General features: G+C 47.4%; 1 protein-coding gene across 2 annotated transcripts in view; it reads left to right on the plus strand.

Annotated features, from left to right (window-relative positions):
* LOC137341262 (caskin-2-like) overlaps positions 1 to 12824 on the plus strand; it is a 235154-nt gene that overhangs the window by 146515 nt on the left and 75815 nt on the right. For both annotated transcript variants that reach the window (XM_068004363.1, XM_068004364.1), the window contains exons 4-5: positions 10165 to 10262; positions 11619 to 11764. In XM_068004363.1, coding sequence (XP_067860464.1) covers positions 10165 to 10262; positions 11619 to 11764 — 244 coding nt within the window. The remainder of the gene's footprint in view (positions 1 to 10164; positions 10263 to 11618; positions 11765 to 12824) is intronic.

A 12824-nucleotide genomic window follows, 5' to 3' on the forward strand; every position in this document is an offset into this window, starting at 1 on the left:
CTCCCACTCACTCTAGCCCTGTTCCACTGTCACTGTAGGTTTTCTCCCGTCCTTTCCAAGTCACCAAATCCATGAGACCCGCTTTCTGCTCCCATCATTGCCTCCTCACTCAACTCCTGAACACTTAACTGACCCCCATGCCAGCTGATGTTGTTAATGGTTCCCTTTCCTCAGGCGGCATCAATCTTCTTTCAAAACCACCTGAAAAATCTGACCCCTCAACCCATCCGGCTTTTCCAACTACGGACCCTTCTCTAACCTCCCTTTACTCTCTAAGGTCAACAAATGTGTCACTGTCTCCCGACTCTGTCATCGCCTCCAAAACTTCCTGTTTGGATCCCTTCAGTCCAGCTTCCATCCTATTCACAGCACTGAGGCTGCCCAGTGACCACAGTCCCTGGCAGCCGTGAGACGTAGGAACATTAGTAGGCCATTCAGCCCCTCAAGCCTATTCCGTCATTCAATTAAATCATGGCTGATCTGTATCTTAGTTCCATTTACCCGCCTTGGCTTCGTAACCTGTAATACCTTTACCTAACAAAAATCTATCGGGGATGGGGACTTCCAATTCAACAATCTAGATTGGGTTTGAATCCATAACCCAAGGTTAAAGATCAGAGGGCTAATTCAGCAGACAGTCCTCCCAACACAGCTCCAATACTGAATAGACTGAAGTCTTTTACACTCCTTCTGTTCATCTAATCCAATGGCTGATAAAATAGTAAGATTGGTGGTTGTCCCTATACATGTCCTGGGGCGTGAGGTTAGTGCTTAATGCTGGCACTAAGAACCATTTCTGCTTTACCTATCAGGGCGGCATGGTGGTATAGCGTGTTGAAGCGGCAAGTAGGCTGTACCAGGCTCGAAGCTGTGATTCCTCAGCTCTGCCATGGGGGAGACGATGAGCTTCAGGCCGTTGTGCCCATTAGGGAGGCTGCAAACTCCTCAGCTCCATCACCTGTTGATGAGTTCCTGATCTCGGCTTTACCATCAGATTGTCAGTTTCCAATCAAAGGCAGACTGACAGGGAGCGAGGGATATCTGAGGCCAAGTCCTGCTGGGCCAGGCACCTGCTCTTTCTAGCAACTGGTTACAGAACAACAACAACTTGCATTTATGTAGCACCTTCAATGTAGTAAAATGTCCCAAAGCGCTTCACAGAAGTGTAATCAGGCAAAACCTGACACCGAGCCACACAGAGATATCAGGACAGGAGGTAGGTTTTACAGAGCATCTTAAAGGAGGAGAGAGAGGTAGAGAAGTTTAGGGAGGGAATTCTAGAGCTTAGGGCCTAGTCTGCTGAAGGCACGGCTGCTAACTGTGTGGTGAAGGAAATCGGGGATGCGCAAGAGGCCAGAATTGGAGGAACACAGAGTTCTCGGACAGTTGTCGGGCGGGAGGAGGTTACAGAGCTAAGGAGGGGCGAGGCCACGAAGGGATTTGAACACTAGGATGAGAATGTTAAATTCGAGGCGTTACTGGTCCGGGAGCCAATGTAGGAAGTGAGCACAGGTGTGATGGGTGAACGGGACTTGGTGCGAGTTAGAATAAGAGGACGGCACTTGTGGTGGCTGGGAATGTATTGACTGCTCGACCTCTTGTCCATGTGAATGTGAAGAAATGGGCTATGGGCCCCGACAACATCCCGGCTGTAGTGCTGAAGACTTGTGCTCCAGAACTAGCTGCGCCTCTAGCCAAGCTGTTCCAGTGCAGCTACAACACTGGCATCTACCCGACAATGTGGAAAATTGCCCAGGTATGTCCTGTCCACAAAAAGCAGGACAAATCCAATCCGGCCAATTACCGCCCCATCAGTCTACTCTCAATTATCAGCAAAGTGATGGAAGGTGTCGTCGACAGTGCTATCAAGCGGCACTTACTCACCGATAACCTGCTCACCGATGCTCAGTTTGGGTTCCGCCAGGACCACTCGGCTCCAGACCTCATTACAGCCTTGGTCCAAACATGGACAAAAGAGCTGAATTCCAGAGGTGAGGCGAGAGTGACTGCCCTTGACATCAAGGCAGCATTTGACCGAGTGTGGCACCAAGGAGCCCTAGTAAAATTGAAGTCAATGGGAATCAGTGGCTGGAGTCATATCTAGCACAAAGGAAGATGGTAGTGGTTGTTAGTGGCCAATCAGCTCAGCCCCAGGGCATTGCTGCAGGAGTTCCTCAAGGCAGTGTCCTAGGCCCAACCATCTTCAGCTGCTTCATCAATGACCTTCCCTCCTCATAAGGTCAGAAATGAGGATGTTCGCTGATGATTGCACAGTGTTCAGTTCCATTCGCAACCCCTCAAATAATGAAGCAGTCTGAGCCCGCATGCAGCAAGACCTGGACAACATCCAGGCTTGGGCTCATAAGTGGCAAGTAATATTCGCGCCAGACAAGTGCCAGGCAATGACCATCTCCAACAAGAGAGAGTCTAATCACCTCCCCTTGACATTCAATGGCATTACCATCGCCGAATCCCCCACCATCAACATCCTGGGGGTCACCATTGACCAGAAACTTAACTGGACCAGCCATATAAATACTGTAGCTACAAGAGCAGGTCAGAGGCTGGGTATTCTGCGGCGAGTGACTCACCTCCTGACCCCCCAAAACCTTTCCACCATCTGCAAGGCACAAGTCAGGAGTGTGATGGAATACTCTCCACTTGCTTGGATGAGTGCAGCTCCAACAACACTCAAGAAGCTCGACACCACCCAGGACAAAGCAGCCCGCTTGATTGGCACCCCATCCACCACCCTAAACATTCACTCCCTTCACCACCGGCGCACAGTGGCTGCAGTGTGCACCATCCACAGGATGCACTGCAGCAACTCGACAAGGCTTCTTCGACAGCAACTCCCAAACCCGCGACCTCTACCACCTGGAAGGACAAGAGCAGCAGGTACATGGGAACAACACCACCTGCAAATTCCCCTCCAAGTCGCACACCATCCCGACTTGGAAATATATCGCCGTTCCTTCATCGTCGCTGGGTCAAAATCCTGGTACTCCCTTCCTAACAGCACTGTGGGAGAACCGTCACCACACGGACTGCAGCGGTTCAAGAAGACGGCTCACCACCACCTTCTCAAGGGCAATTTGTGATGGGCAATAAATGCCGGCCTCGCCAGCGACGCCCACATCCCATGAACAAATAAAAAAAAACAGGAATGAAAATAGGAGGTCCTGGGAGTCTCAGTGTCACACAAAAGAAACCACATTAATAAAAATAGAAAGTTAAAATTCGTCGGTAATTTTCCATAACGAGTATCATTGGCCTGTTTTAGCCCAACGTGCTTTAAATAGCTCTGTATCATAAAGGGAAGTATTCCGATGTAATTTTTGATAGTGTTCAAATAGCTCAGTAGATATTGGAGATGTGTGCAACGATGCAGGCTAATTCAGCCTGTGACCTCTCTCTAGTGTTGAGTGAGTGGCTGCCAGTGAATGCTGGAACAGAGGAGAATTCAGCAGCGAGTGGCTGGGGGCTGGGAACTTGTTGATAGTTTGTCATCGAGCAATCGGCCTGTGAACAATAGGCCCTGATGAGAGCGATTGGAACAGGAGTCTGCCTCGGGAGGGGGGCATGACATGGGGGTAGAGGACGAGTGTAAGGCACCATTATGCACAGAGATACCCCCAACTACAAGGTGATGTGGAGCTATTCCTTCCGGTGCGGGCAGGTGGGGGGTACTTAGTTGGACATGTTTTTGCTAAGATTTGGCCCAGTACCATGCCAGGTGGTGTATTTGCCTGCCGAGCCACCATCAGTTCAGCATATTACAGTTTACACTGAGGTCACACTTGCATGAAGATGTGACACTTTTAAAACAAACATGCACTCCCATGAAAGGGAGATTTTGGCTACTGTGAAAATCAGTGGGAAAGTCTGTCCTCCAGGCAGTTTTTACAGGCCCTCAAATCCTTGTGGATCTTATCGGGCAGCCAGTGTAAAGGTCATCACTGCAGCGCTGACAACAGAACGACCAATCCTGCCCGTGTCTGGGTGTCGTCTGGGGACACAAGTATCTGTTTACAGGTGTGCAACAACAGGACTTGTATTTATACTGCACCTTTAGCATCGTGAACCCCTCAAGGCACTTCAAAGAGGAGGAAGACACGGAGCAGTAGTGGGAGAGGGAGGAGAGGTGACTGGGGAGAGGATTTTAAAGGTGGGGAGGGAAGTAGCAAGGGTGAGAGTGCTACCACTGAGCCGCGGCTGACACCTGTTAGGAAAGGCGTTCCAGAGAGTACAAGAGGGCTGAAAACTTTGCTAATGGATGCGTAGAGTAACGTTGGCATGCACAGGAGGCGAGAGGCAACGATTGGGACATAGGGCTGGAGAGCGTTGCCAAGATTACGGTGATCCATTGATGGATTTTGAGTTCACTGCTTTCGGTCAGCGGAGAAAGGAGAACTTGGATTTATATAGCTCCTTTCAGGTCCTCAGGACGTCCCAATGCACTTTACAGCTAATGAAGAAATTTTAAAGTGTATTCACTGTTTTGTATGCAAACATGACAGCCAATTTGCACATAGCGAGGTCTCACAAACAGCAATGTGATAATGACTAAATAATCTGTTTTAGTGATGGTTGAGCGATAATATTGGCCAGGACACCAGGGAGAACTCTCCTGCGCTTCCTCAAAATAGTGCCGTGGGATCTTTTACGTCCATCTGGAGACGGCAGACGGGGCCTCGGTTTAACGTCTCATCCAGAAGACGGCACCTCTGACAGTGCAGTACTCCCTCAGTACTGCACTGGAGTGTCAGCCTAGATTATATGCTCAAGGCACTGGTCTGTTTTAGATATCTCATATTTCTGGACAAGTTACAGGAGAAATTTGTTATCATTCCTACCCATCCCCCCCCCCCCCCCCCCCATCTCTCTTTTTCTGTCCGTCTCTCTCTCTCTCTCTCTCTCTCCCTCTCTCTCTCTCTCTGGCCCCGATCTTAACTCCAGTCCAGTTTTTGGCAGGTGAGCAGCAGCGTGAGTTGGAAACTCTCCCACTGTTCCACAAATGAGGCCCGGGTATTTTAACTCCTGGGCCTCAATTAAATCCCGTCAGCCGACTTCTCCCCCATTTAGGGCGGGAAATGGTGGAAATTCTCGCTCCACGGAGACTGCCTGCTAACAGCATGATCGGTGCCGGGACGTCCTGCAATCGGGGCGGGGTGAGATCACGGCAGTGAAGGCCTAAACTTCCTCGTTAGGCCCGGAGGAGCACTCCTGCTCCTCCAGGCCCCACGTGGAAAGTGAAAAGTTTTTGGTTTTACACAGTCTTACCTTTTTGGGCCTCGTTCCTCTTTGCTGCTTGGTTGGCCTGTTGGGAATCTGAATGCTGCCTCCCACTCAGGCCACCTAGGAATAATTGCAGTTGGGTCCCAATGACGTCAATGAGGACCCTGTCAGCTGTGGGCGGGTGTCCCTGCTGCCTATTCAGGAGAGCAGGTGAAAATCCAAACCGATCAGCTCCCAGTGGCTCCGGGGCGCATAAGTGACTCGGGTAATTTTAAGTGCCCAACTGCCCTGGTAGGGTTAAAATTGCCCTGTCCGTCCATCGTTCTCTGTCTCTCTCTCTATTGTACTTTTTTTGACTCTCTATTTTACCCCCATGACAATGTTGAGTGCTGTCACCTGAGGTTTCCCGTCTTGTTATTTCTGAGCTTCAAACATCCCGTCTGACACACTCTTCCTTCTCCGTAAGTTATTACAGTGTTGAAATCGAGTCTGCTACCCTGGTTCGTTCTTTTCTAGAACCTGCAGAAGTCAAAACCTACTTCTGCCTTCTCTTTTTCTTACAATCAAGGCCTTTAAGACCCAGTGTGGGCGCGACCTAATGTACCTCATTTACTGCACTGCCTGATTTACCTCATTTCCTCTCCTACTGGGGGTAATTGTGACTTTAGTGACAGTGTAAAACGGGCGACATCAGCTGCTCCCCCCATTAAACGCCTCTCCCCAATTTTCGTTTCCTTTGAAGTCAATGGAAATAAAAATCGGCAGAGGTGTGTAATGGGCGGCCAAGGGGATATAGCCGGTTTTACACTCTGGTCGCCAAAAGTCAAAATTACCCTTGTTCTCTTTATCCGTAGTGTTATCCTGTACTGTGGGCTTTGGCCTTTTCAGTGGGCTTCTGAAAAATATAACAAGAATTCAATTCAGATGCGCACGTGACCAGATGTTTCTCCATTGTTGCCGATGCTGCAGATTCTACCACGGCATTTTGGAGAACTGCTTCAGTACCGCTGGTTGTGTAGTGTACACTCGAGACCACAATGTCCACGTTCAGACCTCATCCTCCAACAATGCTGGAACTCAGCTTACTGACAAGAGTGTGAGTTTCGCAGCTTGTGGTTGAGGTGCCCAACAGAGCATTTCACAATGTAAAGAGATGCCTGCATGACACAGACACATTGATAACGAAGCCTACCTTGCAAAGGCTACAGGGTGAATGGAGACAGTCCAATCCCTTGTTCCGTGTTTGCATACCCAGGCATGCAGCAACACTTCCCTAGCAGCACTGGGAAGTGTCCTTTCATCGGAGCCTGGAATGTCGGCAGTGAGCTGCTGGCTGTCTGTCAGAGCATTCATTGCACTGGTGCTATGTGTACTTTGATGCCATTCATACTTTTGCACATGGTGAAGCTTTCACTACGTTCTATGCTCTCTGGCTGTAATGTACTCACTCCTCGGAATGTGCTTCGTAGCATTTATACATCACCTTATCACAACAGCAACTTGCGTTTATATAGCGAATTTAAAATTCTCATCCTTGTGTTCAGATCCCTCCATGGCTGCACCCCTCCCTATCTCTGTAATCTCCTCCAACCCTCCGTGAACTCTGCATTCCTCCAACTCTAGTCTCTTGTGCATCCCCCACTTCCTTCGTCCCGTCATTGGCGGCCGTGCCTTCAGCTCTGGAATTCCCTCCCTAAACGCCTCGACATCACTCTCCTCCTTTACGACGCTCCTTAAAACCTACCCCTGATTTTTGCCTGATTACGCTCCTGTGAAGCACCTTGGGATGTTTTACTACGTTAAAGGCTCTACATAAATCTACATTTTGTTAATGTGGATAGGAACAGGATGTTCCAAAGTGCTTCACATCCAATGAAGTAAATATTTATTGAAGTGCAATTACTGTTGTTACTTAGGCAAACACAGCAGCCAATTTATGCACAGTAAGTGCGATGAATGTCGTTCTTGTTGGTTGAGGAAGGAATGTTGGCCAAGGCATTGAAAGTACTGCCTGTTGTTTTTCAAAGAAAGCCGTGGGATCCATTACATCCACTTGAGCAGTGCAGATGGGGCCTCGGTTTAACGTCTCACCCAAAAGATATTGCAGTTTGGATCATGTGTTCGAGTGGGGCTTGAACCAACCACCTTCTGAGTCAGAGGCAAGTGTACTGCCAACTGAGCCAAGTTGACTCAAATGGGCCATCTTTCCAAATGAACTGTGTCCTAGACAGTCAAACATCCAGCTCAGTCGAGCAGGGTGTCAAACTGGAAGTATCAAGTAGACAGAATATAGGAATGTGGCAATCAGTTTAGAATGGATTAACATATAAAGAAAATGAACTTATTGCAATATAATTCACATATAATTGATCTTGAAAGAAGAAGCAAATTAATATAAGATACTGAGAAATTCTTCAATAAGGTGATGAGTAGTGGCAAAATGCTTTGAAATTACTAGCAAAGTATTGGTGCTTGTTAAGGCAAATAGGTGAGTGGATTCAGCAAAGGCAACTCAGAAATTAGAGTGAGCTGGATAAAATATGTAAACGGGCAGAACAATGGGAGCTGAAATTTAATTTGGCAGATGCAAAGTACTGCACGTAGAAAGGAAAGAGATGCAACACATGTACTCTGAATGGTGTAGAAATAGCCAAGGACAAGCCCAAAAAGAGACCTAGGAATCTTAGTAACCTTGGTGTTGAACATGTCCGATTAATTTGGAGCGGTAATTGTTAAAGCCAGTAAGAGTATTAAGCTCCATAGCCAGGACAGTAAGATGTAAGTTAGAGGCAGTCGGGACCAAACTGTACAGTGTTCAGAGGTCAGAGTACTGACACTAGTTCTGGTTGCTGAGACACAAGGGGGAAATTCGAGTGCTAGCGGCACCATATGGCAGAGCCACCGATCCCTGGTGTTGAGGAGCTGAACTATGAGAAAAAGACTGGAGAAACTTGGACCTTTCATCTGGAAAGGAGACGTCTGAGAGGTGATCTTACAGAGGTACCCAAGATAGTAAACGGAATGGAAAAGATAACTCTGGAAAATGACTCTAAGTTAAATTGCGAGAGCAGGACAGAGGGACACAGATTCAAACTAGAGAAAAGGTAAATTTAGGACTGATGTTGGGAAATTCTTCTTCACACGAAGAGTGATCACCGTGCGGAATAAACGTCCAAGAAGAGTAGTGGAGATGAAAACCCTGGAATCTTAATAATAAACAGTTGGAGGCTGCAATACTTTAGGATCTCTCTGGCTAAATGAATTAAGATGGGTTGAATGGAGTCCCTAATCCATAACTATCTTGTGAAATTCCTTTCTCCATTATTTTAGCAGTATTATATTAACCCATTTAATTTGAATGGGTTAAAATAGCAGAGAGTGGAATTTCAGAAGTATTTATCCACTAATGTCCCACCTCAAGATTCCAAGGCTAAAGTGATTTGTGTAACACAAAATGGTGCAAAGTTTTCTAAAATCAGCTTTTTACCAATTGAAGGTTTTTTACGTTGTGATATGTTTCTTGAATTCGGTATGTTGGATTGTAACTGTTTATATATGACCCACGAGGCTGCATGATGTGCAACTAACTGGCCCACTAAAGCCGCTCTTATGTTGGTCTTGAGGAAGTGTCAGCCCCCAACGCACGGGCTATGTGCAGCCGATGGCCGCCCCGAAGTAGTCTCGTGCATCGGAAGCTGGCAGCATTAACATTCCCTTAAACCCAACGTAAAAGCAGCTCAAGACAAAAAGTTAGGACGCCCCTGGTTTAACCCAATAGCTCACTCATCGCGCAGTGTGACAGTCTGCTCTCACCTTCAGGCCCACTGAGGTTGGCACTTTTAAGTATCACTCAGGGCTTTTGCTCAGTCACTGAATCTGTCATTCATTGTAAATGTAGTGAACAGTGAGGGGGATAGTAGCAGACTTCAGGAGGACAAAGACAGGCTGGTGAAATGGGCAGACACATGGCAGATGAAATTTAATGCAGAGAAGTGTGAAGTGATTCATTTTGGTGGGAAGAATGAGGAGAGGCAATATAAACTAAATGGTACAATTTTAACGGGGGTGCAGGAACAGAGGCCTGGGGATGTAAGTACACAATCGTTGAAGGTGGCACAACAAGTTGATAAAGCTGTTTTTAAAAAAAAGCATACAGATTCTCGGCTTTATAAACAGAGGCATAGAGTACAAAAGCAAGAAAGTTATGCTAAACCTTTAGAAAACACTGGTTAGGCCTCAGCTGGAGTATTGTGTTCAATTCTGGGCACCACACTTTAGGAAGGATGTCAAGGCCTTAGAGTGGGTGCAGAAGAGATTTACTAGAATGGTACCAGGGATGAGGGACTTCAGTTATGTTTAGAGACTGGAGAAGCTGGGGTTGTTCTCCTTAGAGCAGAGAAGATTAAGGGGAGATTTAATAAAGTTGTTCAAAATTATGAAGGGTTTTGATAGAGTAAATAAGAAGAAATTGTTTCCAGTGGCAGAAGGGTCGTTAACCAAAGGATACAGATTTAAGATAATTGGCAAAAGAACCAGAGGGGAGATGAGGAGACTTTTTTTTACGCAGTGAGTTGTTACGATGTGGAATGCACTGCCTGAAAGGAAGCAGGTTCAATAATAACTTTCAAAAGGGAATTGGATATATACTTGAAAAGGAAAATTTACAGGGCTGCGGAGAAAGAGCGAGGAGAGTAGGACTAATTGGATAGCACTTTCAAAGAGCTGGCACAGGCCTCCTTTTGTTCTGTATGGTTCTGTGATACATCCTTTACCTTCTGTTGACTGTGCTGTACATCATTGGAAAATGGATCGACCTGCTTTGATGAACAAAGACGTACAAGGGCCTCAGATCCACGGGCCTGCGTTGGTCTGCGGCTCTGCTCGTGGTTGAAGTGCTGGGCTGATGTGTGTATGTTCTGCCTGCAGGTTCTCAGCCTTGCACCATGCTGCACTCAGTGGGAGCACGGAGCTCATTTCACTACTGCTGGAAGCTCAGGCGATGGTGGACATCAAGGACAGCAATGGTTAGTATTCTTGATTTACTTTATAGTCTTCTCATCCTCGTGTTTAAATCGCCCCCTCCCTATTTCTGCCCTACAACCCTCCGAGATCACTGTGTTCCTCCAACTCTGGCCTCTTGTGAATCCCCCACTACTTTCGCTCCACCATTGGCGGCTGTACCTTTAGCCGCCTAGGCCTGAAGCTCTGGAATTCCCTCACAAAACTCCTCTGCCCCTCTCTTGTCCCTTAAGACACTACTTAAAACCCACATTCACTGTGCATATATTGACTGCAGTGTTTGCCCGTATAACAACAGTAACTGCACTTCAAAAAATATTTAATTCATTGGATGGGATGCACATTGGAACATCCTGTTCCACCATTTCTCCTCTCTCTTCCTTTAAAAACCCCAACTTAAACAGCAACAACAACATAGTAAAATGTCCCAAGGCGCTTCAAAGGAGCGATTATCAAACAATATTTGACACTGAGTCACATAAGAAGATATTAGGACAGGTGACGGTCACAGAGGTAGGATTTAAGGAGTGTCTTAAAGGAGGAGAGTGAGATAGAGAGGGCTCGGGAGGGAATTCCAGAGCTGAGGCATGGCCGCCAATGGCGGAGCGAAGAAAATCAGGGAATTGGAAGAGTGCAGAGATCACGGAGGGTTGTAGGGCTGGAGAAGGTTACAGAGGTAGAGAGGGGTGAGGCCGCGGAGGGATTTGAAAACAAGGATATAGAATTTTACAATCGAGGCATTGCCGGACTGGGAGCCAATGTTGGTCAGCGAGCACAGGGGTCAATCAGACTTGGTGCGAGTTAGGATACGGGCAGCAGAGTTTTGTCTGATTACGCTCCTGTGAAGCACCTTGGGACATTTTATTCCGTTAAAGGTGCTATATAAATGCAGGTTGTTGTTTTTTGCCTGTTACATCTCCTCCATTGGTTCTGCCTGCTCCACTTCCTCTTCCAATCAGTAGAGCAGTGCTGCTGATCCAAGGTGTCCATGTGACGTGTTCTTACTTATACAGGAACATAGGAACAGGAATAGGACATTCAGCCCCTTGGGCCTGCTCTGCCTTTCATTTAGATCATGGCTGATCTGTATCTCAACTCCATTTACTCACCTTAGCTCCATATCTCTTGATACCCTTAACTACTAATAATCTGTCGATCTCGGTCTTGAAAGCTTCAGTTGCCCCCAGCATCCACAGCCTTCTGGGGAAAGAGTTCCAGATTTCTACTACCCATCGTGTGAAAAAGTGCTTCCTGATTTCACTCCCGAATGGCCTGGCTCTAATTTTAAGACTGTGCCCCCGTGTTCTTACTGTCCTGTTTGCTGACGGTGTTCCTTTGCTCTTGTTTTGTGTTTGATGAAGGAATGCGTCCCTTGCACTACGCAGCATGGCAAGGGAAGGTGGAGCCCGTGCGTTTGCTCCTTCGCGCGGGAGCAGTGGTGAACCTGGCCTCGCAGGACGGGCAAGTCCCTTTGCACCTCGCAGCGCAGTACGGACATTATGAAGTGGTAAGTAAGAGCTCACCCTCTGGCCACGCCCTGTATGGTCCACTGTTGTCATTTGGCTCATTGAGCTCATTGGTACCAACACAACATAGGAAGACCACTCCTGGGCCAATATGGCCCTCTTGTGTGGGTACTGTCAAACCATTGGCAAAGTTGCTCCCATCGCCATCAGTGTTGGACCTGTGAACACCAGTACTTCGCTCTAGTGTGAAGTGAGCATTTAAGGGGAATCTAGATAAGTACATGAGGGAGAAAGGGATACAAAGATATGCTGATAGGGTTAGATGAAGTAAGGTAGGAGGAGGCTCGTGTGGAGCATAAACACCGGCAAAGACCAGTTGGGCCGAATGGCCTGTTTCTGTTCTGTAATTTCTATGTAATTCTAGTGCTACACTGTTCAAATTCTTGACAGAACCCACCCCAAGTTTGGAACATGTCAAGTGGACATTAATTCTATTTGCACCCTGTCTACTGAAATCCGAGTGACAACACCATGAATGAGGCGGGGCCAATAGTTTTCAGCCAAAAGATTATGGGTTCAAATCCCACTCAAGTCCCACCAGCCTTCCATTCTCTTCAGGTATATAAATTAATCCCTGTCAATATGGGAGTCCTATGTGCAACCATTGACCATGGTGCCAACTGCCCATCATCCTCCTGGCCCAAGATGACAGAAATAATCTGTGGGCGATTGGGAAAGGAGAGGATAGAGAGGGAGAAACTGCATCCACCACAGATTTTTTTTGTTCCATTCGGACTTTTATTGTTGGAATTGTCATATGGTGAGGGTAGAGGAGGTGTGGACTGTGCAGCGGCCTCCCTGGTTAATGCAGGGTGCATGTCTTGGACCAAGGGCGCATTGTCTGGTTAATGTATCAGGACCTCCTCCACGTGCTGTCTCATCCGTTGTCGGTGGGTCAATGTGTTTTTCATGAATTCGCCTCACCTTTCCTTCTATCTCCCCAATTTCCTCTGCTCTTCCCCTTAGCTTACCGGTTCGTGCCGGATCATGGTCCCACGGGCACTGGATGCCCTCTGATATACCTCACCATTCTTCATCATT

This window comes from Heptranchias perlo, chromosome 23 (genome assembly GCF_035084215.1).
Source record: "Heptranchias perlo isolate sHepPer1 chromosome 23, sHepPer1.hap1, whole genome shotgun sequence".
NCBI classification, from domain to species: domain Eukaryota; kingdom Metazoa; phylum Chordata; class Chondrichthyes; order Hexanchiformes; family Hexanchidae; genus Heptranchias; species Heptranchias perlo.